Source organism: Histoplasma capsulatum, genomic scaffold (genome assembly GCF_000149585.1).
Source record: "Histoplasma capsulatum NAm1 scaffold_2 genomic scaffold, whole genome shotgun sequence".
NCBI classification, from domain to species: domain Eukaryota; kingdom Fungi; phylum Ascomycota; class Eurotiomycetes; order Onygenales; family Ajellomycetaceae; genus Histoplasma; species Histoplasma mississippiense.
The window spans coordinates 173,353-197,692 of NW_001813981.1; the positions used below are offsets into that span (position 1 = coordinate 173,353).

Sequence of the window (24,340 nt, forward strand, 5' to 3'; positions counted from 1 at the left end):
AATTAACTCCTATGTCTGCATAGGCATTTTGAACATCGAAGAATATGGACGTTATTCCAATGACCCGTATCCTCGAAATAACAGCTGAAGTCTGCATCGCAGCTGATATTGCGACAAAACTTCGTCTGTTGGAGAAGCTGAATGCAATTGTCGAAATCTTTCTTCACTCTCACCGCGGTCTCGATATCGCTTTGCGCTATAGATAGTTTATCCCCAAGCAACTGCAACTGCTGCTTCAGTTCTTCATTCGCCTTTTTGTACAAATCAACCACCTTGCATATGACGCTCTGTGCAAAATCCTCGCTGGTAATATTTTCGTTCGCGTCCACGAGGGTTTCGATTCGCGCGGCCGCACTCTCAGCGAGAATTTCATGTAGCTTCTTGTCACCCGTTGACCTAAGAGCTTCTTCTATGGCAGTACCGAAGCCATGTGGTGACCAGGAAGTCGTAAGGATTTTCTGGATTCTAGAATTGGAGAGCTCTCGTAGTTTTGCAACGTCATAATAGTCCGCGATTGCGTTTATTTGTATGTGGCGTGATAATAACTGGTCCATCCTCGGTGATTGAGGTTCATCTGTGTGGCTTTCGTTGTGGGATGGGGTGGTAGACTGTCCTCCTTCCACATCCTCGTCGTAGTCTCCCGTGTACATACATAACACCATCTGCTTCGCAGTCTCGACATCAAACCCGGTTATTTCGATAGTACTGGTGACCGCCTCCTCCATGTGGATAGGTTAGCAAACTTGATAGTTAGTTAGGCGAATACCGCTCCTCCACCCCTCTCTCCATCTTCCTCGCTAGACAAATGTATATATCTATCTTACCTTGAAATTTGAGTCACAAGCAGCTGCCAGAACGGGCGAGTGGCCACACACTATGGCTCGATGGACTTTGAACTGCTTGCCCTGGCATTCCAAAACCAGATCACTGTATTTTCCAGATATCATCAATTCAGCAAAACGTTCGCTTGGGACGGAGTCCGACATGATTGCAAGTCAATCGTATTTGTTCGACCAAACTGCAATCCGTTTCTGCTCTGGTCGAAACCCTCGAAGGGACATATGTCAGATCAAATTTGGATAGATAGAACTGTCAAGATCGACAGGGAAAAGAGTAAGGTCGAATAGAATATATGAAAAACTCAGTAACACCTGACTTAGCTTGGTTGCTATATATTTAATGGGGATTAACACACAGGGGAAATGAACGCAAATCTTTGAATGAAAGAGAGAAATGGAAATAAAACACAACGCAATCTGAAGGGTTGATATCAAAGTTAGCTTCTTCGTTGCATGCAGATATCATGATCAAAGAAAGCCAGTGGCGAATCCAGTGTCTTGCGCTCTGAATGAAAGTATTCATGGAATTATATATCATTAAATAGGAATCTACTACTTGTTTCATCTGAGGAGAGGGGCCAAAAAAAAAAAAAAAAAAAAATGTACATCTCAGGAAAAAAAGCGACAAACCGCTCCTAGAAATCCAACCCCTTTCCTCCGCTCAGTGCCGAAACATGAGTCCCGTGAAACCCAAACCCGATGGGCCCCGCAACCTCTGCCCTGCCAACCTCCGTCATATTTTTCGCGTTAAGGACAAGCAAATACGACCTCCCCTTGAACCCATCTAACACTACGGAGAGTAGCACCCCGTCATCCTCATCAAACGGCTCAGACTCCCCTTCCTTTTCCACTTCCTCAATCGCTTCCCCATCGCCATCCGCCCCACTCTCACTTTCACTCCCTCTTGGACTCTTCTGAGTCGGCATTCTCCTCCTCGGCACGAAAATAGGCTCGCCGGCATTCTGCCCCCATTCATTCCAATGTATGGATTGCCTGGTTTCCGTGTCGAACTTGACAAGCCCATCGACAAAGCTCGATTTACCCGAGGACGTGACGCCGTAGACATAGCGGTGGCGGCGCGTGACATAGTTCGGGTTTAGAGTGGGGAGTTCTGGTGTATCCAAAGCGTCGGCTTTGAAGTCTAGGGTGGCACGCCGGGGCTTCGTTCGTTTTCTTGAAGACGATGTTGACGTTGAGGAGGATGCTGACGGGACTGGGAGTGACGGCAGGCGGAACCGCTTGTATAAGCCACGGCTAGCATCGTTTGTCCCGGCTGCGTACTTGGAGGCGTCAGGGGAGGTGGAGATGATGTTCGAGAGGTAGAAGCGCTTGAGGACGTCAAGATTGTTGTAGGCAGTTAAATCCGCGACGATATCGATGCTCCCAGTGTCATCAAGCGTGGGTTCTTCGTACGTGTTGATCGTATGGAAGCAGAAGAATGGGTCACTTTTGTAGGTAGCAACGAGCCCCTTGCCTCCCTGATCGGCGGGGCGGCGGTCAATGACATACCAGGTGGTTTTCTTAGACGGGTCATAGTCGGCCATTGCATCAATAATGTTCTTGTGCCAAAGAATTGCCAGGCCACCCGCAACGTAGAAAGAGTTCCATACACAGAGGATGACATAGTGTTTCGTGAGGAAGAAAGAATGTATGTATGCGGCGCGGGCATTGGTGAGGGTTGCGAGGATGGAGGTTTTGCCCGTTGCGGCTGAGACGTGGAAGACGTGGTAGATTGGACACTTGCCAAGTTGGAGGTTGAAATTGTAAACATCGCCTGTGACCGGGTCAGATTTGGCGTGAGCGGCGGATAAAGGCCCCTTCAAGTCTGGGTGAAGGACTTGCTGTGAGGCTACTCCAATGGGTTCCAAAGTTTCAGGGTCTAGGGTTTGAAATGCCGCGGTATCTGTTTTATTGGCTAATGTGTGTATACCTGACGCATGTCCAGAGGTCTTTTGTGTGGCTGTGCTGCTGAGACCAGGGAAATTGACCGAGAGCGTAATGGACATAGATCGCTGGTCTGCTCCGGTCCTTGCTGGAGCAGGCCGGAATAGCGACATAACTTTCTGAAAATAGCTCGTGCAGGGTTCATATCGAGCACCGAATGACATGTCTTTGCCTTTGCCAGTCTTCCTGATCCTCTCGATCAATCCGTCACAGCAGCTTCTCGAATTATAGAAGACGCGGACTGAAGGATGGATTTCATCTGGCGGCAGGATTTGGAATCTATGAACCACTGACAGCCCATCGAACCAATGGGCTATTTTAAAGATTTCTTTTTTGTCCGTCTCTATTTCACTGCGACCTGTGCCGGTGCGGTATAGGACTCCCGCAGCCCATGCAGGTATGTCACCAGTGACCTTGAGCTCGACCGGAATTCTCTCTTCATAGGTAGAATTGAACTGCGTTCAGTTAGTGATGGCCATAGGTATTAATTCCCACTAGCACCGGCTGAAGAATAATGATTCAGAGGATGAAGGGTTGGGGGTAAAATGCTAACGCCCTGATGGTTTGGCCAGTCATTGAATGATCTGACTGAAGTATCCACGGTATCCATGGTATGAGTGGTCATCTGAGCAAGGTGCTCCTAGAATAAGCTGCTGACTGTCTCACAGAAAATATCATAACATTCGTGCCTCAAACGATTGAAAAATATAGTTGACGACTTTAGTGAGTTACATGTAGAATTCCAGGTTCAGATGAACAATATGAATCGACAAAAGTGATGTCTCTTAACATAAAAGATGCCAGAGAAGTGATTGGCAAGAAGGCGACCAAGCAATTGTTATTCATGTGAAAATGGTCGTTAGAGAGCCATCACAGCAATCTTGGAGGTTGATATCAATTCGACCACCACATGTTCTAAGTGGCCCGAGCGACTTTCTGGGTTGGCAGCGAAAGCCAAGCGGAGGAATCAGACGGAACAAGTCCAATGAGCCCAGCGAGATCCGCCCGTACTCCGTACTCTGTCGACAAACAAGAGATCTAAGAAGAAAAGAAAAGACCCTGGCGGCCATGTGGTTGACATTTGACCAGAATACAGGCCGCCCTGATGCGACACTAGGGACCGAGCGGCCCAGTTGATATCGAGTCGATATCCAGTCGATGTCCAGTCGATGCCGAGCAACCCCACCCACCAGGTCATCAAGGTGGGCATCCAAGAGTGTTGAAGAAACGGTCTTCGGCAAGGAACGCATCTCATTAGCTTAAAAGTTCATGATCTTCATCAAATTAGTTAGACTTTTCGGTTCATCGCTCGTGAGTCGTTCGGCAAAGGGCTTGGCAGTTTCGGAAGGTCGACCATGAAAATAGCAAAGTTTGGCGAGTTCGAGGCCGAAGCGTTCATGTAGTCGGCGGCCTGCCTTGATTTGACAAGCAGGATGAAGATCTTTTGATGTCGCCTTCGTGGGCCAGTGGCAGACGAGGGTGGCTGATGGGCCATCAACTAGGCCCTGGTATCTAGCTTGACGGTACGGAGTACGGTCCCTACGAATCGAAGAGGCCATTTTCAAGATTGTTTGAGTTGATTATTAGCTGAATAGCCGAGCGAACTGGGCTCTGGAGCGGAGCAATCCCCAGCGTGAGGAGATGTTTCGGATGCCCAAAAGACCCTTTCGTGCGTCAACAGAACAGGATATTTTGTGTATTTTTGATGGTGCCCCGTGAGGAAGAGATGCAGCTTCAATGATCCACTGAGCAAGATTCCGTGTGCAGGAATACGAAACATTATAGGATGGATGTTTTCTCAATGCTCACGAGCCTCATTGATGCTTTCGGTACTTCGCAGCCGTGCTAGTCCACTAGCAATACAACCCTGGATCGAGCGGTTGGTCTCGTATTATCCCCTGCTGTTGCAACCATGATGCAATCAGCAGACAGTCAGTACGGAGTACGGATAGTCAGTCCGAAATGAAGACAATCCAACCACGAATGTCAGCAAGCTACGGTGAACACTTTGAATCCGCCAAACAAAAAAAATAATAAAAGTAAAAATAAAAATAAAGAATAAAAGAAAAAGAAAAAGAAAGCCCCTACAGAGAAAATGCACATCCACCCACTCGAAGCAGCAGACATCCCGGAGGTCGCCTCCATCCTGGCCGATGCTCTGTTGGATGATGAACTCTGGGCGTGGCTTGCTCCGAACCGGTTGAAATACTATTCCGAATACCGGGCTGGCTTCTTGATGCGAACCAAGGTGCGGTTCTCGACCCCCGGATGGGTCCTCCATGTTGCTGTAACAGATCCTGAAGATGAGGTCGGGAGAGAGCATCGTCGGGAGCATGGCCAAGGGTATGAGCCAAGGGGGAAAGTTGTTGGCTACTGTGCCTGGGAGCGCGTGGGCGACTCTCCACAAGCCAGGAAGTGGAGGGAGGACAAAGAAACCATCGGATGGTGTTCGTGAATTATCCTCTCCAAAGCATACATATACTACGCAACTCACTCCGTTTGACCCAGGAATAATACCTTCCTAATCACCCAAAATGCACAGGGCTAGAGAGACGGCTGCTAAACCTACAACTGCGATACGCCGATATGTTCATCCAAAACAACGCCATCGATAGTTCCAGGCTACGAACTTACGCCTCAGCAACGGCCGGTAACTTCCCGTCAGACATTTTCCCGGAGCTCTGGTACGTTGGCATGCTCGCAATTCACCCCGGATATCAGCGGATGGGAATTGGGAAAATGCTGCTGCAGTGGGGAATAGAGCGGGGGACGGCGGAGAATGTACCCGTGGGATTGGAGCCCAGTCTCAAGGGGGCCGGACTATATAAGAAACTTGGATTCCGGGACCTGGGAACTGTGGAGCTAATGGGCAAGGAATGGGTGGCCATGATGCTCTGGGAGCCGCCAGGCCTGAGCGCTGAGGAGAGCTGGTTTGGAAGGGCAACGGAAGCGGAGCGGGAGAAGGAAGAGGAGAAAATGATGCTTAAGGGGGTGGAATAACCCATACTGAAAACCTAGCACAGAGAAATGTAACCATCTTTTCTGTACATGTACTGGATATCGAACCTTAGATAGTCTACAGATTATATTTATCCTAGTTCCCTAGCTGTTGTGCTTGATCCATCCTGTCCAGTGATGCCACTGTCCACTAGTGGTTGACTTGTTAATGCATCACCCCACGGTGGAGGATGAGATATATCAAATGTTCTCCCGGTTAAGAGTCCCTTGTATAAAAGAAAACAAGTCCGAGGGTACACACAGTCATAGCGAAATACTCCTCATGCTCGATTGCTTCTGGCTTAAACAGGATTTTCAAATTTATGCCTTGTAGAATAAATTTAACGATCTCATAGTGGAGTGAATGTCAGGCATGTGCTGGCTCGTTTTCCCTTTATCGGGAAGATCATACAAGATAATAGCCATGAGCTGCTATGGAAATTTAACGTCTCTATCCTATACGTGAATCTACCAGGGACTTCAGACTCCAACGGTATCTGATATCTCCCGAGAATAGTGGAGAAAAAGTAAAGCTTACAGACAGAGCTCTGGCGCGCGTTCAACATAGAAAAAGCTAGGTGTTTCTTCGAGGTCTGGCATCTATCTCCCCGGAATGTTCAGGGATATTGAAAGCAATCAGGCGTCGACCCTCGGGAAAAGAACCATAAAGAGCTCTAACGACGAGTCTGGGGAATATCGATGTTGCCCAAAATGACTCAATTAAACTCAAGTTCGAATTTCCCATCAGTAAAATAATAATTCAGAAAGCTGTTGACCTCAGTGAGGGTGCTTCAGTTTACCCAAGCAATCCACCCATTCTATTCTGAGTAATATTGCTGTGGTCACTGGCAAAGTTTGGCGTTTTTAGAACATTGATTTATTTTGCCAAAGCAGCTCTCCCCCATCAATTTCGCCTGCAAATCAAATACATACACAGATTGCGTTTGAGTATGAACCGTACATTGACCACTGGGAAGCGTCATCCGCACAATCAACAGGAAGAGAAGTCAAACAAACAAGCGCACACCCGGGACGATTTAGTTACACTTATCCGCTGGCTCTGGCAACTTCAGCTGATACTCCCCGTCACCCTGAACCACATCAGGGCCCGGGTTCGGATACTTGACTTCGAAATTCGTCATGGGTGTCTGGCACCCGTTATCGATATTCGCAAAGAGGAAGCTTGGGCGGTCATTGAAAGGCACTGCTGGTAGCGTCGTCGCTGAAGCACCATTGCTGCTGGTGTCGCTCGAACTACCACCACCACATGTACATGTACAGGAGCCTGTATCTCGCTGACGATACTGGTGGCGCCCGCTCCTACGCCCAGAATCTGAACGTGACACAAAATCTTGCTTCCGACCCCTTTTTTCCGCTCCAGTGATCTTAACTGCCGCACAAAGCATATTAAATTCCCTCTCCCGGTTAATCCACGTCCACGCAAATACTTGTACGCCAACCGGTGTGTCTCTGGGGACCGTAAATTCAAACGTCTGCTTCTCCGGGTCCGTCCCGCCGTTCCGATACGGGCAATTGCCTTCAAAACTCTTTACTACTTTCCATGTCGCGCCTTTGTCGACACTGAACCCGACCTGGCATGAGCCACCGTAATGGTTCCCTGTACCTGTGAGACTAAAATTTTGTTGCGACCCCGCAGCCCAGGAGGCAACGGATTGGCCCTGTGGTGTGTTCAAATGGTTTAGGTACCCTTTGCAGGGGAAAGGTGTGGTGCGGCCGCAACAATTATAGGGATAGTCGAGGTAAGAGTCTGGCGCATTTGTTAGGTGCGGATTGTTTGCGGCTGCGAAGGGTGGTGGGTGGTAGAGATGCATATGAGCCTGCGCAAGAGTGGCTAGGCCAATCAAGTAGAGGGTTTTGGTTGATGAGAGCATCCCTTGGTTGGTCTATTGCTGCTGGTTTTGCTGTGGACCACCTGAGCGACTTTCTAATGAAGGAAATGACAGAACTGCGATAGCAAGACAGGGTTTGTATGTTCCGTGTCACAGATACGCGTGTCTGATTTTTAGAAGCTTCGAAGATGAAGCAGGTTCCGGGTAGATAATGGAGATCAGGTATTTTGGAGAATGGATAAAGCATGAACACAAAGAGAATCTCGATAATAAAGAAAACAGGCGTAGGTTGATTGTTTAGTATTTATTCACATGGACGGTGCCATTAAACAGCAGATGGTGTGAATGAAACATCTGCACCTGAAACGCTGGACTGGACAATCCAATGACAGATCGCCTGCTGCACCTTGAAACATGCACCATAAATGCGGAGAGATATCTAAGATTTAAGTACCCCTGTCAGATGTAGTCTCATCAATTCTTGCGGCTGATCAATGAATGTTCAACTCTATGTTGCCTGAGTTGAGCACTGACAGCACCATCGGCGCTATCCGATATTTACCGCCGCTGAATCAAAAAACCTTTTGGTGAATTGAGGCCACCAAAAGAAATGGCATAGAAGAGAGAGAGAAGGAATGAAGGAAATAGAAAAAGGTATCCATGCTATTACCCATCGCTTTTCATACTTATCTCCCGCCAAAATCCGGCTTGTAGGTCTTGACGCCTCCATTTGTCATAAGCTCCCGTAAAGCCATGGTCGCATACTGGCTGGATCCCAACTGTAATTTTATAATCACCGCCAGTTTATCAGCAGCCGCATTGTCAACCTGCCCTGTCACCTCTTCAGTCACCTTTTCAGGTCTCCTTGCCTTCTCATGGCCATTCTTCGACTCTTTTAGCTTATCAAGATCCGTCTGCACAAACTGCTCATCATCGTTTGCATACGCCTTCACCTCAAACGAATACTCCGCACCTGGCTTGCTAAGCAGCTTCCGATACCCACCGCTCAAACTGATATCCTTCCAGCTCCTTCGCATGTCGAAGGGATCCAGCTTACCGCCTCGATCACTGCTCATGAAATCCTTGTAGAATGCTGTCATCTCGTTATCTGGGTACAAAATGTCAAAACCCGGCAGCGGCAAGACGATGTCGAAAATGGTATATTTCCCGCTCGCAGCCTCTTCCGCAGTTAAGGCCCGCGCTCGCTCGAACATCTCATCGGGAGCGTTGGCGCTATCGCCGGCCTCAGGCAGCACGACAACGTCGCCATCTGCATCGAATTCATCAACTGCGGCAGCTGCACCCGGGCCGTCGCTTTCTTTGAAGTCGTTGACGAGCACAAGGTCGCCGGCGACGACCTTATCACCGTACAACTGCCAGCGTTGGCTCGCTGCAAAATTCCATACCAGTGATTGGTATGCGTGGACATACATGAGACGGAGGCTGCGGGGGATGGTTCCTAGCGCACCGAAATAGTCATTTTTATTTCGGCCCAGGTGTCTGATGATGCTGGACTCAGCGGAGAATTTACGAGGGAGCTTATTGGCGGCTTCATTGCATCTGCCCGTTGTCTGGAAAATGTGAATCGCCTCTGCGCGCGCGATGTCGTCGGCGCTGATGAGGGTTTTCGTCTCCTGCGACTGTGCCTGGGATTGCGTCTGTGCGAGAGTTCCTGGATTGAAATGTAAAATGCACTCGCAAGCACCCTTGAAGTCACCCTGCAACATCTTCAGTCCCACGGTATCAGTTCGTGTGGAGAACGTCCCGAAACGCTGCAGCCCATAGTAATTAAGGTAGCCCCGTTCGCGAAGATCATGAAGAGCCTGGGAGACAATTTCAGTAGCCTTTGAAACTCCATTGGTCAACATCTCCTCATTCTGGCCAAAGGGAAATTGGCAGTCGCGAAGCGTGATTACAAATTCGTTCCCATTCAAGTCTCCCAGCTCAAGGCGATCCGTGCGATACTCGAAGTCACCAACGGCTGCGTTCCGCAGTGACTTTCCAACATTCAGCAATCGATCCGCATATACACGATAAACACTGGCACGCTGGACAGTTACCCCACGTCTGTCCTTCGTTCCAGCAAACCCGAACTGCTTTGCATTCATTTTCATCTGACGAGCAAGGAATGTCACGACTTCCATGGTGTCCTTGTTTTCCTTGTAGATGGTGAAATGCAAATGTTCCCCGCCTAACTCGCTCCATCCCAGCTTTCCCCTGCAGGTATCCCGTCCACCTCTGCCACCACGCGACTCGGCACCCTTGCGTGATAAAGGAATGGGGGTTATTGCCATCGTACCATCGCTCTCCGTGGTTGAGTCTAGACGAGACGCGAATATACGTCGAATAGCTTGGTGGATTTTCGTCCGGAGCTCCTTGTCTGTAATTACATCAGATTTTATACGCCCAAGATCGCTTACTTTTGCGGTGGGTCGCGAGAGAGCCCGACTGTGTAAGAGGATAATTTGTTGAGCGGTTTCAGCACCGAAATATTCTTCCAGGAGTTTGTTGTCCTCATCTGATAACTGGAGTAGGATGTTAGAGAGTCTTGGGATAATACAGATTCAACTCGGATATCCTCACGTGAAACTGGGGTTTCGCTGTAGCGGTCGGGTTCGAAACTTCTGTTTCCGTAATATTTTTCTCGCCATCCTCTGATGCCTTTGAAAAATTTGCGTTCTGGTTATTCCCAGGCGCAGCGGGCGTGGGCTTTGGAGGTCCTAAGCTGGCAGTGGCAGCTTTAAATGAATGAGGGAGATCGAGATTTGCCAGATGCAGAACCTCGCCGGAAGGAAGAATTTCGTTGACCAGGAAATCAGTATACCTGCATTGTAGCAAATACGACCTGATTAGCACTGGTTACCCAAGTTGTATATATAAGTTGTACCTGAGGAAATACCTTTTCTTCAAGATACCGGAAAAGCTAGGGAGATGCGGGCTGACAAAATCGGTGATGCCGACCTCCGCCTCTTTCAGCGCCTGGATATCCTGGCTGTCCAATGCGGCGGGAGGCCCAAATCCAGAAACAGGGGTAATAGGAGAATTAGAATCTGGATCCTTTGAAATCTTAATGCGCTTGCGTGGAGATTCATCCTCGTCTGGAATTTCTCTCCCCATTGTTGCTAGCGTGGCTGCTGCTGAGCACAACCTGTAGCTATGATGGGAGAAGAAGAATTGGGAGCTGCACAATGAAAGGGAGATGAACGGGATTCGTGTACTAGCCCACGAGATAGGTAAGGTGAACCTCGAAGAGGCCAAGGCGTGGAGGAGATTGTTCATCTACGAGGGGTTGTTGTTGGATATGCTCGGAGTCTGTTTCTCAGCGAAATATTTCTGACGCCAAGACATCCCAAGCCCTAACTAACGATTCTTCCCGCAGGATTGATTGGTTCCCCAAGATCGATCTGATCTCGGAATCGGAGGTGACACTGGGATTGAAGAAACTTTGGGTGGGAAATCCTAGGACTTTATTGGCCATCTTGTCGAAATCTTGAACAGGCGCGAGTTTGATCCTGGGCAATATCTGGCACATTTCAACAAGATATTTTACACTATTTACAAAGAAGAGATATATAGAAATCAGTTCCAACATCAGAGAATTGTTGAACGGATTGGTTACATTCAATCATACGGGGATTTTTATCATAGTTTGGCCAATCATATCTTTCTTTATCTTCTTCCTATTGAATCGACGAGTCTTGGTAGAGTGCTTGATCCAGCTGAGATACTCGGAAAGCTAAGGATGAACTATTATTAATCCATGACCAAACGAAGCCGAATATTGTGGACATCCGAGGGCGGAGTTGGGAGATGACGTCAGATGGAATGATGCTAATGCATATTGAATTTTTCCACAAAGCGTTCATAGTAGACCACCACCTGCATCCATGATGGAATCTTCTGTGCCAGAACATTACGCTGAAAAGAGAGGCTGGAGAGCGAAGGATAACCTGCAGCCCGAATCAAAGAGGCCAAGAACTCATCAAGCATGCCATCAGACGAAGATGCAGGCTGCCGGAGTTGGCAAAGGATCTGACAATTTCGAACCTCGTATGAGAGCACACTCTGGGGACGCAGGATTGGCGAAGAATGTGACTGTAGTTTTGAATAGTTTTCCAGAACATAACATTTTTGGTTTTGACATTGGACACTGATAGATTCTTAACAGTCGGGGACCCGAATATGGATATTTGCTATGTCTGCAAACTCAAAAATAACGTCTTTGGGTGCAAAACATGCATGCGCTCTTGTCATGCCATTTGCCTGATTCCGCCACGGAGAGACTCGAGACGTGCCCTCCCCGTTCTACTGCCCTCTCTGTGTCGAGAAAAACTGGCATCTTAAAACCCCAGCACATATTACTCCATTATCCGCCGCCTCTTCACTGAAGAAAAGCGAGTTTAGCCCAAAACGTTCACACCCAGCAGCGAGCGAATGCTGCAAACCGTTATTCTGCAACTTGCGAAAGGTATACGATATCATGTGAGCGTGTGGCTACTCCTACCACGGCGGTATCTCTGTCACCAGGAGCAGAAGGGTGCATAAAATCCCTTTGCACGTCCCAGGAGAGCGGATTGGACGTCCCCTACCGACACGACCCTTACCAGTCCCCCAAACAACAAGCGCAAGACTCCACGGATCAACGACGCTCGGATTACTCTGCCCATTCGACATTGGGAGGTGCGGCACCACGACGTTCAAGATACCAAACCGTCTCCAATGAAGTCGATGATGCTCTTTCGACAATATACCGCGAACTCGAGATGGGAGTAGAAATCCAGTCCCGAATGAGGGATTTGCAAGCACGTGTCGGTTTTCTGGAGCAAGTGTTGAATATTGCGAATGGACGGGTTGTTCTATCGCAGCAGGAGGTTGCAGCGAAATATATGCCGGAGGTCAAATACCTGCAGAATCAATTATGTATGGAGTGGAAGTTCAATGCTAGACTCATGGAGGAGAACAGCAAACTCAAAATTCAGCTGGAAGAGCTGTCGTTGGCTGATCGCTCGAAGGAGTTGGAGGAGTGGAAGCGAATGCTCCGCGATTTTATGAACGGCGGCGCTTGACCTCAGCAACTAGTTGGCAGTCCTGAGATAAATCCCGTCGTGCGTATATCAATTATTAACAATGTCTGGCATTTCGGCATTTATGTTTTTCATTGAGGTATAATTTGTTGAGTTTACTTGCCCCCACAACAAGGCACCGTCTCTGGTTTGATTGTATATAGCAAGGTTGACAAAGGGATCCCATTTAACCTACAGTATTAGTGCCTTGCTTCCTTAATATGTATCCATATCTATCAGAATGCCTAATTTGCAGAGAGTACAATGGATATAACATTAATACGTTCTTCGTCGCCTCAACCAATGTAAATACCCCTCGATCTGATAAGGCTGATGAGTCAGCAATCGTGTGACACAATTTTCCCGGCCCCTCAGCAACTTTCAAAAAATTTGTGCTCCCTTTCCCTTCTTTGGAGTCAATCCGGCCAAAATCACTCCCAATACCCTCAGTATATATATCTATAATGGCGACTACAGCTGAAGCACTAGTTGTCGAGCCTCATATGGCCTTCGACACCATTCTGTGAGCCCTGCAACCCACACAATTGCGCAAATTGATACCGCGATGTGCTAATATCCTGAATAAATCAGGGTCCTCGACTTTGGCTCACAGTACTCGCACCTTATCACGAGGAGACTCCGCGAGCTCAACATCTACTCTGAGATGCTCCCATGTACTCAGAAAATTGCCGATCTGTCATGGAAACCAAAGGCTGTTATTCTGTCGGGGAGTCCATACTCTGTCTATGCGCCAGACGCACCGCACGTAGACCCAGGTGAGCCATTTCATGTAGCTAGCAATGCGGATGTGGAATTGTTGCTTCAAAGTACATACTGACATGACCCTCCTGACTGCAGCTGTATTCGATCTAGGAGTCCCCGTCCTAGGCATCTGCTACGGCTTGCAAATGATAGCGTGGAACCACGGCAAAAATGTCTCTGCGGGCGACAAGAGGGAGTACGGACATGCCAAGCTGAATGTGACGCGGCACGCAGGGAAGTTGGCGCACATTGATAAGTTATTCGAAGGGCTTGAGGGAGATCTTGTGGTATGGATGTCGCATGGAGATAAGCTATCTAATCTTCCCGAGAATTTCGTGACCATCGCAACAACAGCCAATGCGCCCTTTGCCGGAATCGCACACACCGAGAAGCCCATTTATGGCATTCAGTTTCACCCGGAGCTCACGCACACACCGCGAGGGAAGGATGTTCTTCGAAACTTTGCGGTTGGAATAGCAAAAGCCGAGCAAAACTGGACAATGGGCGAATTTGTGAGCCAAGAAATCGACCGCATTAGAAAATTGGTCGGGGAGAAAGGACAAGTTATCGGAGCTGTCAGTGGCGGTGTCGATTCAACAGTGGCTGCAAAGTTAATGCAGGAGGCAATTGGAAATCGATTCCATGCTGTCCTCGTCGACAATGGCGTCCTTCGTTTGAACGAGGCTGCGACCGTCAAAGAAACTCTAACGAAACATCTTGGCATCAACCTTACTGTGGTTGATGCCAGCGAGCGGTTTCTCGGCAAGCTGAAGGGAATTACAGATGATCCCGAGAAAAAACGAAAAGTCATCGGCAACACATTCATCGAAGTCTTCCAAGAAGAGGCCAAGAACATTGCGGCCGCTGCGAAGGGATTTTCCAACGAGGGTGAGATCAAATGGCTGCTTCAAGGCACGCTGTATCCCGATGTGATTGAAAGTATTTCGTTCAAGGGACCTAGCGCAACCATAAAGACTCACCATAATGTGGGCGGCCTTTTGGAAGGCATGCACCTCAAGCTCATTGAGCCGCTCCGCGAGCTTTTCAAGGACGAAGTCCGTGAGTTGGGGAAACAGCTTGGTATTCCAGAGGAACTTGTCTGGCGCCATCCATTTCCAGGTCCTGGCATTGCCATTCGGATTCTTGGAGAAGTGACCCCAGTGTGTATCAATGATGTTAATATTTCGATCGGAAACATCATTCTTGCTAATAGGTTTCACAGGAACAAGTCCGTATTGCCCGGGAGGCCGACCACATATTTATCGAAGAGATTAAAGCGGCCGGGCTGTACCGGAAAATCAGCCAGGCATTTGCGGCCCTTTTGCCTGTCAAGGCAGTTGGTGTAATGGGAGACCAGCGTGTTCATGACCAAGTCATTGCGCTCCGGGCTGTGGAGACCACAGACTTCATGACCGCGGACTGGTATCCGTTTGACGGCGAGTTCCTGAAGACGGTCAGCAGGAGGATCGTGAATGAGGTCAAGGGAGTGTGCCGAGTCGTCTACGACAGTAAGTATTTTCATTCTTTTATTTGGTTTCTTCTCCGTCTTGGTTCGTTCCCGCTTGTCACGGATATTGAATACCTTATCTATTCTTCATAGTTACAAGCAAACCTCCTGGAACGATTGAAATGGAGTAATTGGGGGTCTGGGGCGAATGGCCTAAGCCGTAGCTGTGGGCGAAACCAGCAGATATCCCAGATTTGCAGCTACGTCTGTACATGCAATCGATGAGAATCCATTGCGGAACAATGATGACCCTTAGCCTTCATGAAATTACTTTTTGCTTCTAAAGGGGGGAATAGATACAAATTGGCGTTCTTGGCGGTAATTAATAATTCTTCATATCGGGGGCGATCATGGTGTAGGAAAGCGATATCAATGGCTGCAGACGTTAACTCTCCAACTAGCCCTCTAGTCTAATCCGGTTTTCAGACCCCCTGTGTCAAAATGTGAGGCGTGGGTGTGGTTTAAAGGGTGGTTGGTGTGGTTTTCTGCATGAATCATTAAAGTGTTCAAATTCAGATGTATGGAGTCCACGTGATTCCGCTCTTTGCTGTGGCTCTGTCGCTCTTTGGAATCACGACTCAAACAGGTGGAGAGAGATGGGATCAACACCGCAGAGAAATGCAGCTCTCACTGGAAATTCTTAGACACTCCATTCTCGTTATCCTATTTCTCAACATATAATCCTTCACAAACGTTACTCGGTTGAAACACGGCGTGACGACGGCTTACTCCAGCGCATAAGAATGAGTGGATTACGAGGAATAATCAAGGAAGGGTGGCATCCGAAGGGTAAAGATGGTGGCCGGGAGAGTTGGCGGGGCGATTTCAAAGGAATCAACCAAGTCGTATGTTTGCTTTGGTTTCTACTTTTCCTCTCTATCACTTAACCCATTTGTTCGTCGAGCAACAAACTTGCCACCAACGGAGGAATCGAGGTTTTGACTGATCGTTTATCCTGTGTCTAGGCCGGATGGGTAGGCAAAGGAAAGAGTACCTCTGATGGCCATTCTGAGCATGCAAGTCGGCCTATTGCTTCTCTCAGGGACCCGGCTTCGTTCCCTCCCCCACCTAAACACATAAACAGGCATGGGGGTGGTGGGGGCGTCTCGAGCCCAACGCCAGGATTGGGCACGTCTCTATCCGCTGCAGAAATCCAATCGCTGCGTCAACAAGGGCGAGAGGAACAGCAGACTGAGGAAGCAGAACGCTCAAAGAAAGTCCCCCCTCCGGTCCCGTTTAGGACTAACACTACGGGGTTATCCACCGACAATTTCCTCCCTCCCCCTGTTCGACGGCTCAACGCTCCAACTGGATCGGCGGATGAGTTACGATCGAAACAGATTCTCAAACCGAAACCTCCTTTGCCTCCTAGACTACCACCTCGAAGCGCAGCACATCCGTCTCCATCACCTTCACCGCCTCCGACGTATCATTCTTCCTCGAACGGACTAGTATCTTCAGGAAACACAAGTGCCATCGATCGTCTTGGTAATGCTGGGGTATCCGTCCCAAGTCTCGGCATCCACAGGGCCGACTCTGGTCCGCAGGCAACAAGTTCCAGCTCAATGGGAGGTATATCGTCATACGCCTCGCAGAACGAATTGCAGGAGCGATTTTCCAGAATGAATACCTCCCCGACAAGCTCGGCTTCGTCCGCAGCACCCATTCCCGCTGAAGGCACCGCCATAGAGCAGAAGCAACATGCATTGCGAACAGCACACTCATTCAGTCGAGACCCTACATCCATATCTGCAAGTGATGCGCGAAGTGCAGTGTCGACAACAGGGAATTTCCGCGAGCGTCATAGTGAGCAGATTGAGTCAGGCAAGAAGAAGTTGTTCCAGTTAGATCAAAAGTATGGCATTTCCAAACGAATCAATAATTTCATAGAAGACCAGAAATCTCCCGCGTATCCGGATCCGCAGCCTCCACCACCTGCTAATGCTGCCCACAGTCCTCAGCGTCCACCGTCCCATACTTTCAACAGACCAGATCTAGAAGTTTTGAATAATCGAAAACCTCCTCCCCCTCCTCCCCCAAAGAAGCCGAGCATTCAACCTCTGCCCGTTGATGGACCACCCCAAGTTACCATGCCCCCACCATTACCACTGGGGACTAAGCCGCGTTAAGCTATGCGGGACATGATCTAGCGCAGTTTGGTCATATACCAAAGGTGCTTCGACAAACTAGAGCTTGTTTTTGTTTGCTGTTTTCTGTTTGTTTGTTGAGCTTTTATTTGTGTGTGTGTGTGTGTGTGTGTGGGTTTCATATTTTTTGAAGGGACATTAGTTTTCGTGGCGTACTCAAGACTAAGGAGTTGAAGAGGTAGGTGTGCAGCTCATCTTTCAAGTTTTGCATTTCCCTCATTTTTTTTACTTTTCTCACTTGTTTGCATATCACTGCTATGATCTACAATTACTCTTATGATTATCTGCTATGATGTTTGCCATTTGCTGTTATTTGCTCTATTCACACTGCATCCTCTGTTGCTCCTATGATATACTTATTATGATAATTGTGTATCTACAAAGCTCCACAAAGACTAATCCCTGAAAGCAGGCTACATGTTTAGTTGCTTTGAGACTTTATCCATGCTGAACATTGAGTGTGGCAAAAACAGATTTGCGGAATCCTGCATTCCAGCAGCTCTGAATTTGCTATCTGCTGTCATTCGCTGCTGTTTGTTACTACTGTTTACAAACTATGTTTGCTATGAATCACTTACTTAGCCTTTCCAACATCAAGAAAAATCTTAAATCAAACATCAACTAAGTTTTTTTATATAAGTACAGTATATGAATCAATTGTCTTTAATACATAATTGAGAATGAATTGTACTAACAATTGAACAAGTCTACAAAGTACAGAACATATGTCTTGAAGCAAGGTACTAAATTACAATCAAAATAAACAGATGTGTCATGCTTACCATGCTTTATTAACTGCAGATGGGGAATTTTATACACCAAAAGGAGCGAAAGAAGAAAAAGCAACAAAAGAAGCAAAAGCAAAAGGCAATTGTCGTTATCACCATGATCCAAACCAAGCGCCGCCCAATTCAGCTCAGCAGTCCTCCCATTCCCCAAACTCCACCACGGCGTCCACCCCCACCGCCGCCTCCGACACCAAAAACCCCACTGTCAAAAATACCGCTAGTGGTTCGCGACCACATCGCCAAATCGCCATACCCGTCCTTCCTCCAGAGGTTCCCAACTCCCACTCTCCGTACGGCCGCTCGTGGGACTGCTAGGCTCGCTCTGCCGGCGCCAAGGCAGAGCGTTGGACGGAGTGAACGTGTGTGCTTGAGTGGGAAGGGGGTTGCATGCTGTTGGTCGAGGGGATACTCGGGCTAGCGAGAGAGATAGGAAGCGTGTGCTGGATGTTGAGGATGTTCGTTTGCAGAGGGCGAGGGAGGCAGCGAAGCTAGAGCTGGAATATACATGGTCCACAAGGCACCGGGTTTACTAGGTCCAAGTCCAGCAAGATTGAGGCCACACGCCCCAGCCGCAGCGGGCGAGGTCGCCCCTGCCTCCAGCTTTCTTCTTGCAGTCCTCCTGTGCGGAGCAATCCTTATCAAATTGGCACTGGAGGGGATCAACGTCAGCAAAACATGGACTTTTGGCTACATAGTCAATTGAACAGAAGACTGGGCTAGGACTTGAGCATACGTAAACCTTAGGCGCGCACCATTCCCACGGACCTGTGGCCTCCCCGAGGAAATCATAAGGGCCTGGATAATCATATGGTCCAGGGATTTTATCTGCTGCAGCTCTTGCAGCAGGTTCAGTGGCAGGAGCTGGAGAGGCAACGCAGGCCGCAGCCAACATCATGAGTCCGGAAGCGAAGGAGAGTTGCATTTTTTTCTGGATTTCGTGGAAGGGTTTTCAAATGGAAGAGGATTGCTGCAAAATTAGATAGTAAGAGATGAAATCGGATTGATATTGTTATTTTTCCTTGCGTTTGTTTTCGAGGATGATGTTTGATTGAAAGAGAAGATGATTGTTGTTCTTGTGAATTGGATTGAGAAAATGAGGAGCAGGAGTGATGCTTTTATAGACTTATCCTTCTCCTTTTTCACTCCCAATTGATATATTATTTTTAGTTCCAGCTTGTTTAGTTTGTCATTAAACTTCTCAGATAAGCTCAGTTGAATCTTGTTCAAATATCTGAAGGTTTGGCATCACCAACGGTACACTTGCAACTTTATCTTTAGTCTTGGTAAGTACCCTGCACACGTGTACAAATGTAGGATAACATTGCTTGAGTTATTGATGCTGTGAATCATGATGTAGATATCTGTATTGTACTCACACTTGCAATTGTTAGTTCAAACATCAGTGTTGGAACTGGATAAAGTCCGAATATTGACCCAAATACTGAATATCAATGAAATAAATTGAATTGCTTATTCTAACTCCGATTTTATAAGAAAGAGAATGCTTGAACATATGATAGGGGTAGTGAGCGGGGCAGTGTTCAGCTTTCAAATGGCGAGATGTTACAAGATCCTTGAATCCTTGAATCGATATATCATTTCTGGCACTCAGTAGACCATTCACTAGCTTCTAGTACACAGTAATCATAGTGCTCTGAGCATTCTTGGTGGTTTACATAGCCATCCTCCATAATGACAGCCGTTTTGGCAGTGGAATTGGTGTTGTTTGGAAGCTACTTCCAAGCTCTGGGAAGGCCAAACCATATCGTGGAGATCTTTGGCACCGCCACATTTTCTGAGCGATCGAAACAACTTTAAATTTGCGTACGGAGTGCTAATACAAACGTTATTTTCTATAATATCTCCACCCACATCTTAGATATGAGTATGAATGTGAAATAGAAGAATTAGAAATACTCAAGTAATATAATTAACCAATATAATATTTTTATCTAAAAATAGTTCATTCTTTCAAATCTGAAAAACAGACTAAAATTTTAGTACAAAAGTTGCATTTTCATAATAAGATAATGAAAAGTTATTGAATTTTAAATATACTAATATCATAAGATTTCTTACTATTGATTTTATCTTTATTCTATTTTACAAGTTCTTATATAAGATGTTGATGAAGATATTATAGAAAATGTTGTTTGTATCTTCTATATGTGATTTTCATATAAAAGATACTTATTTTCACTTTTATTGTTACGCTGTGGCGCACCCACATCAGGTGTGGGGGGCACGATTAAAGGCGTGTTCGGTTGCACGTACAAAGCCGTATATCCTGCACGCAAAAAGTGGATACTAGTGTACTGCCGGTGTTGATTTTTCAAACCTTGATTGCCACCCTAAAATCACTGCGGTTTTAATGTAATAATCAAATACACACTGTGATAACAGACAGACTGTTCTTATTTAATTCAACCTCATTTATTTTGTATGATAGAGCTGTGAAAAATGCTGAGCAGTCAGTCTTCAAATAATATAAAACTCTTTGAATCTGAAGAAGTTTCAGTTTCATCAAGTCAATGATCTACCTCTTCCTCATTTGCTATCCCCTCGTGGGTAGGTTTGTGCAAAATTAGCGTGGTTTCAATTAGTGTATGGAATTCTGCACCGGCGGCCTGGGCATAACCAATAGAATCCCATATAATTTTATATGAATGATAATTGGTCATTCAGATCTACTGATGAACAATCCCATGTAGATCTCAACAACGCGTTGAGAATCCAACGCGTTTGAACCCCCTATCCGCGAATATAAAGAACCCCTACTCAGGAATATATGGAACACCCCCCCCACCCCCCCCTCGCGAATATGGAACCCCCTCAACCTGCGAACGTGGAATCCACTGAGAAACCTACTAAATCCAATGGTAATTTTGTTATATTAATCAATTCAAATGACCTAGCTAACTAATTTATTCTCTAGTTCATACAAAAATGTCAAGAAAACGAAAACGGCCTATTGAAGAGGTTATTGCAGAACTTCCACCTCTAGAATCAGTGAAATTCCATCCAATACTGCCTGCCTCACGAGATCCAATTCTTAATATTCCAGCGAATATCAATATTAGCAGTCCTTATGCCTTATTTACTCTATTCTTCTCTGAGGAAAGCCTTCAAAATATCAGTGATTCTACTAATCTCTATGCAAAACTAAAGAAAGATGCTAGAGATACTGATGATGAAGCTCCAGAGCTTTCAGAAATAGAGGAGGATGAGGAAGCTCAAGATATAGAGATTTCTGAAATTTCTATATCCTCAAAGCCTTCTATCCAACAATATTCATGGAAAAATACCAATCCAGCGGAGATAAAGGTCTTTATAGGCATTCTTCTCTATATGGGGGTTCATAAATCCCATCGAACTGATCTATACTGGCGGAATGATCTGAAACAGGGCCCTATTCATTCTGTTCAATCCTATATGACCCATACGCGTTTTAAACAGCTTAAACGATATATCCATATATCTAACCCCCGTGAAGCCCGCCGCCCGGGGGCCAAAAATAAGGATGATTGGTGGTATAAGGTAGAGCCGTTGGCTACTGAGTTCCATATGGCATGCCGAAAATACTACACCCCTGGCTCCAAGATTTCTATTGATGAGATTATGGTTAAATGCTTTGGACGGAGTCAACATACATACAAGATGCCTAATAAACCAATTCCTCGGGGATATAAGATATTTGGCCTAGCAGAACATGGCTATTTATGGACTTTTTTCTGGTCTAGCCGCCGGCAGGGTATAATGCCTATGTTTCAATTCCCTACATTAACATAAACCGGATCTATGGTGGTGAATCTGGTGAACCGGCTTCCTACGGTATCCACGCCGAATACGCCGAATGCCACGCCGAATGCCACGCCGGATGCCACCCCTAATACCGACCCTAATATCACCCCTAATATCACCCCTAATATCGGCCCTAATATCAACCCGAATACCACGCCGAATATCAACCCCCCGAATGCCACGCCGAATGCCACCCCTAATCAAATCTCTATCGCACAGCCGGTCACATCCTATTCAATTTATATGGATAACTACTTTACATCAGTTCCTCTATTCAAAGAACTACGTCAACAGGGGTATGGAGCATGTGGAACCACTCGTCCAAACCAGGTTCCAGCAGTACTAGGCGAGCTTCGAGAGCATTCAAATTCCATACCCTGGAATACCCTGCATGCCATTGAAAAAGAGAATGTTCTCTGTCTTGCCTGGCAAGATAATAATATGGTATTGGCACTAACTACGATTCATTCATTGGACGCAGTTATTGAACGTACTCGTAAATGCCCAGGGGAACTCTCAACCAATGCCAATATTGTTAGAAAAGTCTTTGAAGGTCAACCACAAAAGAAGCTGAAAATCCCATTGATTATAGATGATTATAATCATAATATGAATGGGGTAGACCTAGCAAATCAATACCGGGCAGCATATACTAGCCATAGAGTCACCTATCGAACCTGGCTTCCTATTCTCTACTGGCTTATCGATTCCGCGGCTGTCAATGCATACCGGCTTCAATATATATATATGAAGCAGCAAGGGATTCCGGCAAAGGATCTTCCTTCTCATATAAGCTTTCATGAGAAGCTTTATCAACAGCTCTTTGAATTTGCACCTAAGATTCATGATAATCTTCCTATCGAACGATCAAATCCTGATCTAAATCATCAACGAATTCCTCTTTCAAAACAGCGTGTTTGTGCCTGGTGTCAGTATAAACGAAAGATTGGCCAGCAGGAAGGTAAACAGGCAGGGAGATCAAATTCTGGTTGTTCAGGATGTCAAAATACCCCCTTATGTTTGAAAACTCGATGTTGGGCGGAATTTCATAATATATCCTAATATAGATATATTGGCGCGGATCCTTAATTAGGGTTTATATATTACACTAATACCAACAAATACTCAAAAATACACTGATTATTCAATGGGATCTCGTATAATATACACTAATGAAACCACGCTAATTTTGCAAAAACCTACCCACGAGGGGATAGTGCCTGCCACATTGCCTCCACTGTCAATAATAATAAAAGATTCAACTCAGTTGATATTTTTTATTACTTTTCATCAATTCATTCAATGCATTCAATTCATTCAATTCATTCAATCTGCTATTGAATTCATTGTTAAATTCACTGCTCAATTCAGCTTTTAATTCATCTTTCAATTCATTTTTCAATTCACTTCTCAATCCACCTTTCAATTTCATTCACACATTGTATGAAATTTAATAATGAATGAAGCAATACTGCTGAATCTGTTTGACATGAAAAAGAATAGTTGAAAAACAGACAATGAAAACTTCAAGATTTATAAATGAAATATTGCAATGAAAACAGTTTGATATATCACTCATCAAATTATCAATAAAAACAATTTTAAAAATTGATGAAGAGATAATAAATATATTTAACAGCTGTCAATGAAATATAAAAATCAAATCTCTGATTCAATTTAATGTGCAAAACACAAAATATACATTAATGATTTAAAGATTATGAAAAAATATTTTCAACATCATATAAATTTGATTATATTTTAAAATTAGAGACTTTCATTTTAAAAATTGAATAAGCAATTATTTAAAGAGAAACTTACAACAGAGCAATATGCAATTGATTTTCAAATTATAAAACAATAATTGAATATAAATGATGATTTATATTTTTCATCATCATCTGCATCAAATGCTTTAATATTGAATCATTTAATTTTTATTGCTGTGAACAGTTCTGCTTCAAAATGAAAATGTTTGAAAAACAGGAAAAAAAAAATAAATGTTGAATCAATTTCAGAGTTTAAATCAGTATTGCTAGAAATGAATAAAAAGATGATTAATAACTTATAAAAGATTTTTAAACAAGCTTTTGAGAAAGTTATTAAATTATTTCTACAAAAAGTAAATGAATTACCTTTTGAGAAATAAAGAGATAGTAATGAAATGATTTTATATTGATATTATACTGCAATTTCATATCTTTTTACAAGCAATGATGCAATGATGTAGATTTATTTGAGATTCAATGATAACTCACTAGAGCAGCAGTGTGCTTTTATAATGAATATTTTAAAGAACACAGATTAAAAAGCAATAAAAAGCAATAAAAAGCAAATTAAAAAATATTTTAAAAAACACATTAAAAAGCATGTAAAAAGCATGTAAAAGGAGTCGGAATAGTAGATAGAAAAGTAAATGAAATAATAATTGAAATAATAATGAAAACACAATTAAAAAATAAAAGAAAAAGCATGTTAATTGATAATTTTAAAAAAATGAATATAAATATATGAGCAATATTATCATATTCTTACATATTCTTCTGATTTATTTAATATTATGATATGGTATTTCATATGTATTTATGATATATATTACCATGATGTAATCTATTGATCAATTAAATCATTTTATTTATCTA

The 24,340-nt window shown here is 45.3% G+C and overlaps 9 protein-coding genes across 9 annotated transcripts; 3 read left to right on the forward strand and 6 right to left on the reverse strand.

Moving 5' to 3' along the window:
• Positions 1 to 2: 2 nt before the first annotated feature.
• HCAG_02155 (predicted protein) lies at positions 3 to 986 on the reverse strand (the record flags this gene model as incomplete). The annotated part of the gene is made up of 2 exons (XM_001541934.1): positions 3 to 719; positions 825 to 986. The coding sequence occupies 2 exons, from the start codon at positions 984 to 986 to the stop codon at positions 3 to 5; spliced, it is 879 nt and encodes a 292-aa protein (XP_001541984.1).
• Positions 987 to 1,474: 488 nt separating this feature from the next.
• Positions 1,475 to 3,393, reverse strand: HCAG_02156 (conserved hypothetical protein; the record flags this gene model as incomplete). Its single annotated transcript, XM_001541935.1, has 2 exons — positions 1,475 to 3,238; positions 3,337 to 3,393. The coding sequence occupies 2 exons, from the start codon at positions 3,391 to 3,393 to the stop codon at positions 1,475 to 1,477; spliced, it is 1,821 nt and encodes a 606-aa protein (XP_001541985.1).
• A 1,485-nt stretch (positions 3,394 to 4,878) lies between these two features.
• On the forward strand, positions 4,879 to 5,783 carry HCAG_02157 (predicted protein; the record flags this gene model as incomplete). Its single annotated transcript, XM_001541936.1, has 2 exons — positions 4,879 to 5,230; positions 5,326 to 5,783. 2 exons carry the CDS (start codon positions 4,879 to 4,881, stop codon positions 5,781 to 5,783), a joined length of 810 nt encoding a protein of 269 aa, XP_001541986.1.
• Positions 5,784 to 6,817: 1,034 nt separating this feature from the next.
• Positions 6,818 to 7,612, reverse strand: HCAG_02158 (predicted protein; the record flags this gene model as incomplete). Its single annotated transcript, XM_001541937.1, has 1 exon — positions 6,818 to 7,612. The coding sequence occupies one exon, from the start codon at positions 7,610 to 7,612 to the stop codon at positions 6,818 to 6,820; it is 795 nt and encodes a 264-aa protein (XP_001541987.1).
• Positions 7,613 to 8,316: 704 nt separating this feature from the next.
• HCAG_02159 (conserved hypothetical protein) lies at positions 8,317 to 10,747 on the reverse strand (the record flags this gene model as incomplete). The annotated part of the gene is made up of 4 exons (XM_001541938.1): positions 8,317 to 10,010; positions 10,051 to 10,078; positions 10,214 to 10,454; positions 10,530 to 10,747. 4 exons carry the CDS (start codon positions 10,745 to 10,747, stop codon positions 8,317 to 8,319), a joined length of 2,181 nt encoding a protein of 726 aa, XP_001541988.1.
• A 2,410-nt stretch (positions 10,748 to 13,157) lies between these two features.
• Positions 13,158 to 15,093, forward strand: HCAG_02160 (GMP synthase subunit B; the record flags this gene model as incomplete). The annotated part of the gene is made up of 5 exons (XM_001541939.1): positions 13,158 to 13,216; positions 13,285 to 13,469; positions 13,552 to 14,615; positions 14,678 to 14,963; positions 15,056 to 15,093. The coding sequence occupies 5 exons, from the start codon at positions 13,158 to 13,160 to the stop codon at positions 15,091 to 15,093; spliced, it is 1,632 nt and encodes a 543-aa protein (XP_001541989.1).
• A 2,454-nt stretch (positions 15,094 to 17,547) lies between these two features.
• HCAG_02161 (predicted protein) lies at positions 17,548 to 17,894 on the reverse strand (the record flags this gene model as incomplete). The annotated part of the gene is made up of 4 exons (XM_001541940.1): positions 17,548 to 17,594; positions 17,688 to 17,730; positions 17,805 to 17,816; positions 17,892 to 17,894. 4 exons carry the CDS (start codon positions 17,892 to 17,894, stop codon positions 17,548 to 17,550), a joined length of 105 nt encoding a protein of 34 aa, XP_001541990.1.
• Positions 17,895 to 18,426: 532 nt separating this feature from the next.
• Positions 18,427 to 18,819, reverse strand: HCAG_02162 (predicted protein; the record flags this gene model as incomplete). The annotated part of the gene is made up of 2 exons (XM_001541941.1): positions 18,427 to 18,546; positions 18,631 to 18,819. The coding sequence occupies 2 exons, from the start codon at positions 18,817 to 18,819 to the stop codon at positions 18,427 to 18,429; spliced, it is 309 nt and encodes a 102-aa protein (XP_001541991.1).
• A 2,876-nt stretch (positions 18,820 to 21,695) lies between these two features.
• HCAG_02163 (predicted protein) lies at positions 21,696 to 22,838 on the forward strand (the record flags this gene model as incomplete). Its single annotated transcript, XM_001541942.1, has 2 exons — positions 21,696 to 22,659; positions 22,792 to 22,838. The coding sequence occupies 2 exons, from the start codon at positions 21,696 to 21,698 to the stop codon at positions 22,836 to 22,838; spliced, it is 1,011 nt and encodes a 336-aa protein (XP_001541992.1).
• Between the last annotated feature and the right edge of the window lie 1,502 nt (positions 22,839 to 24,340).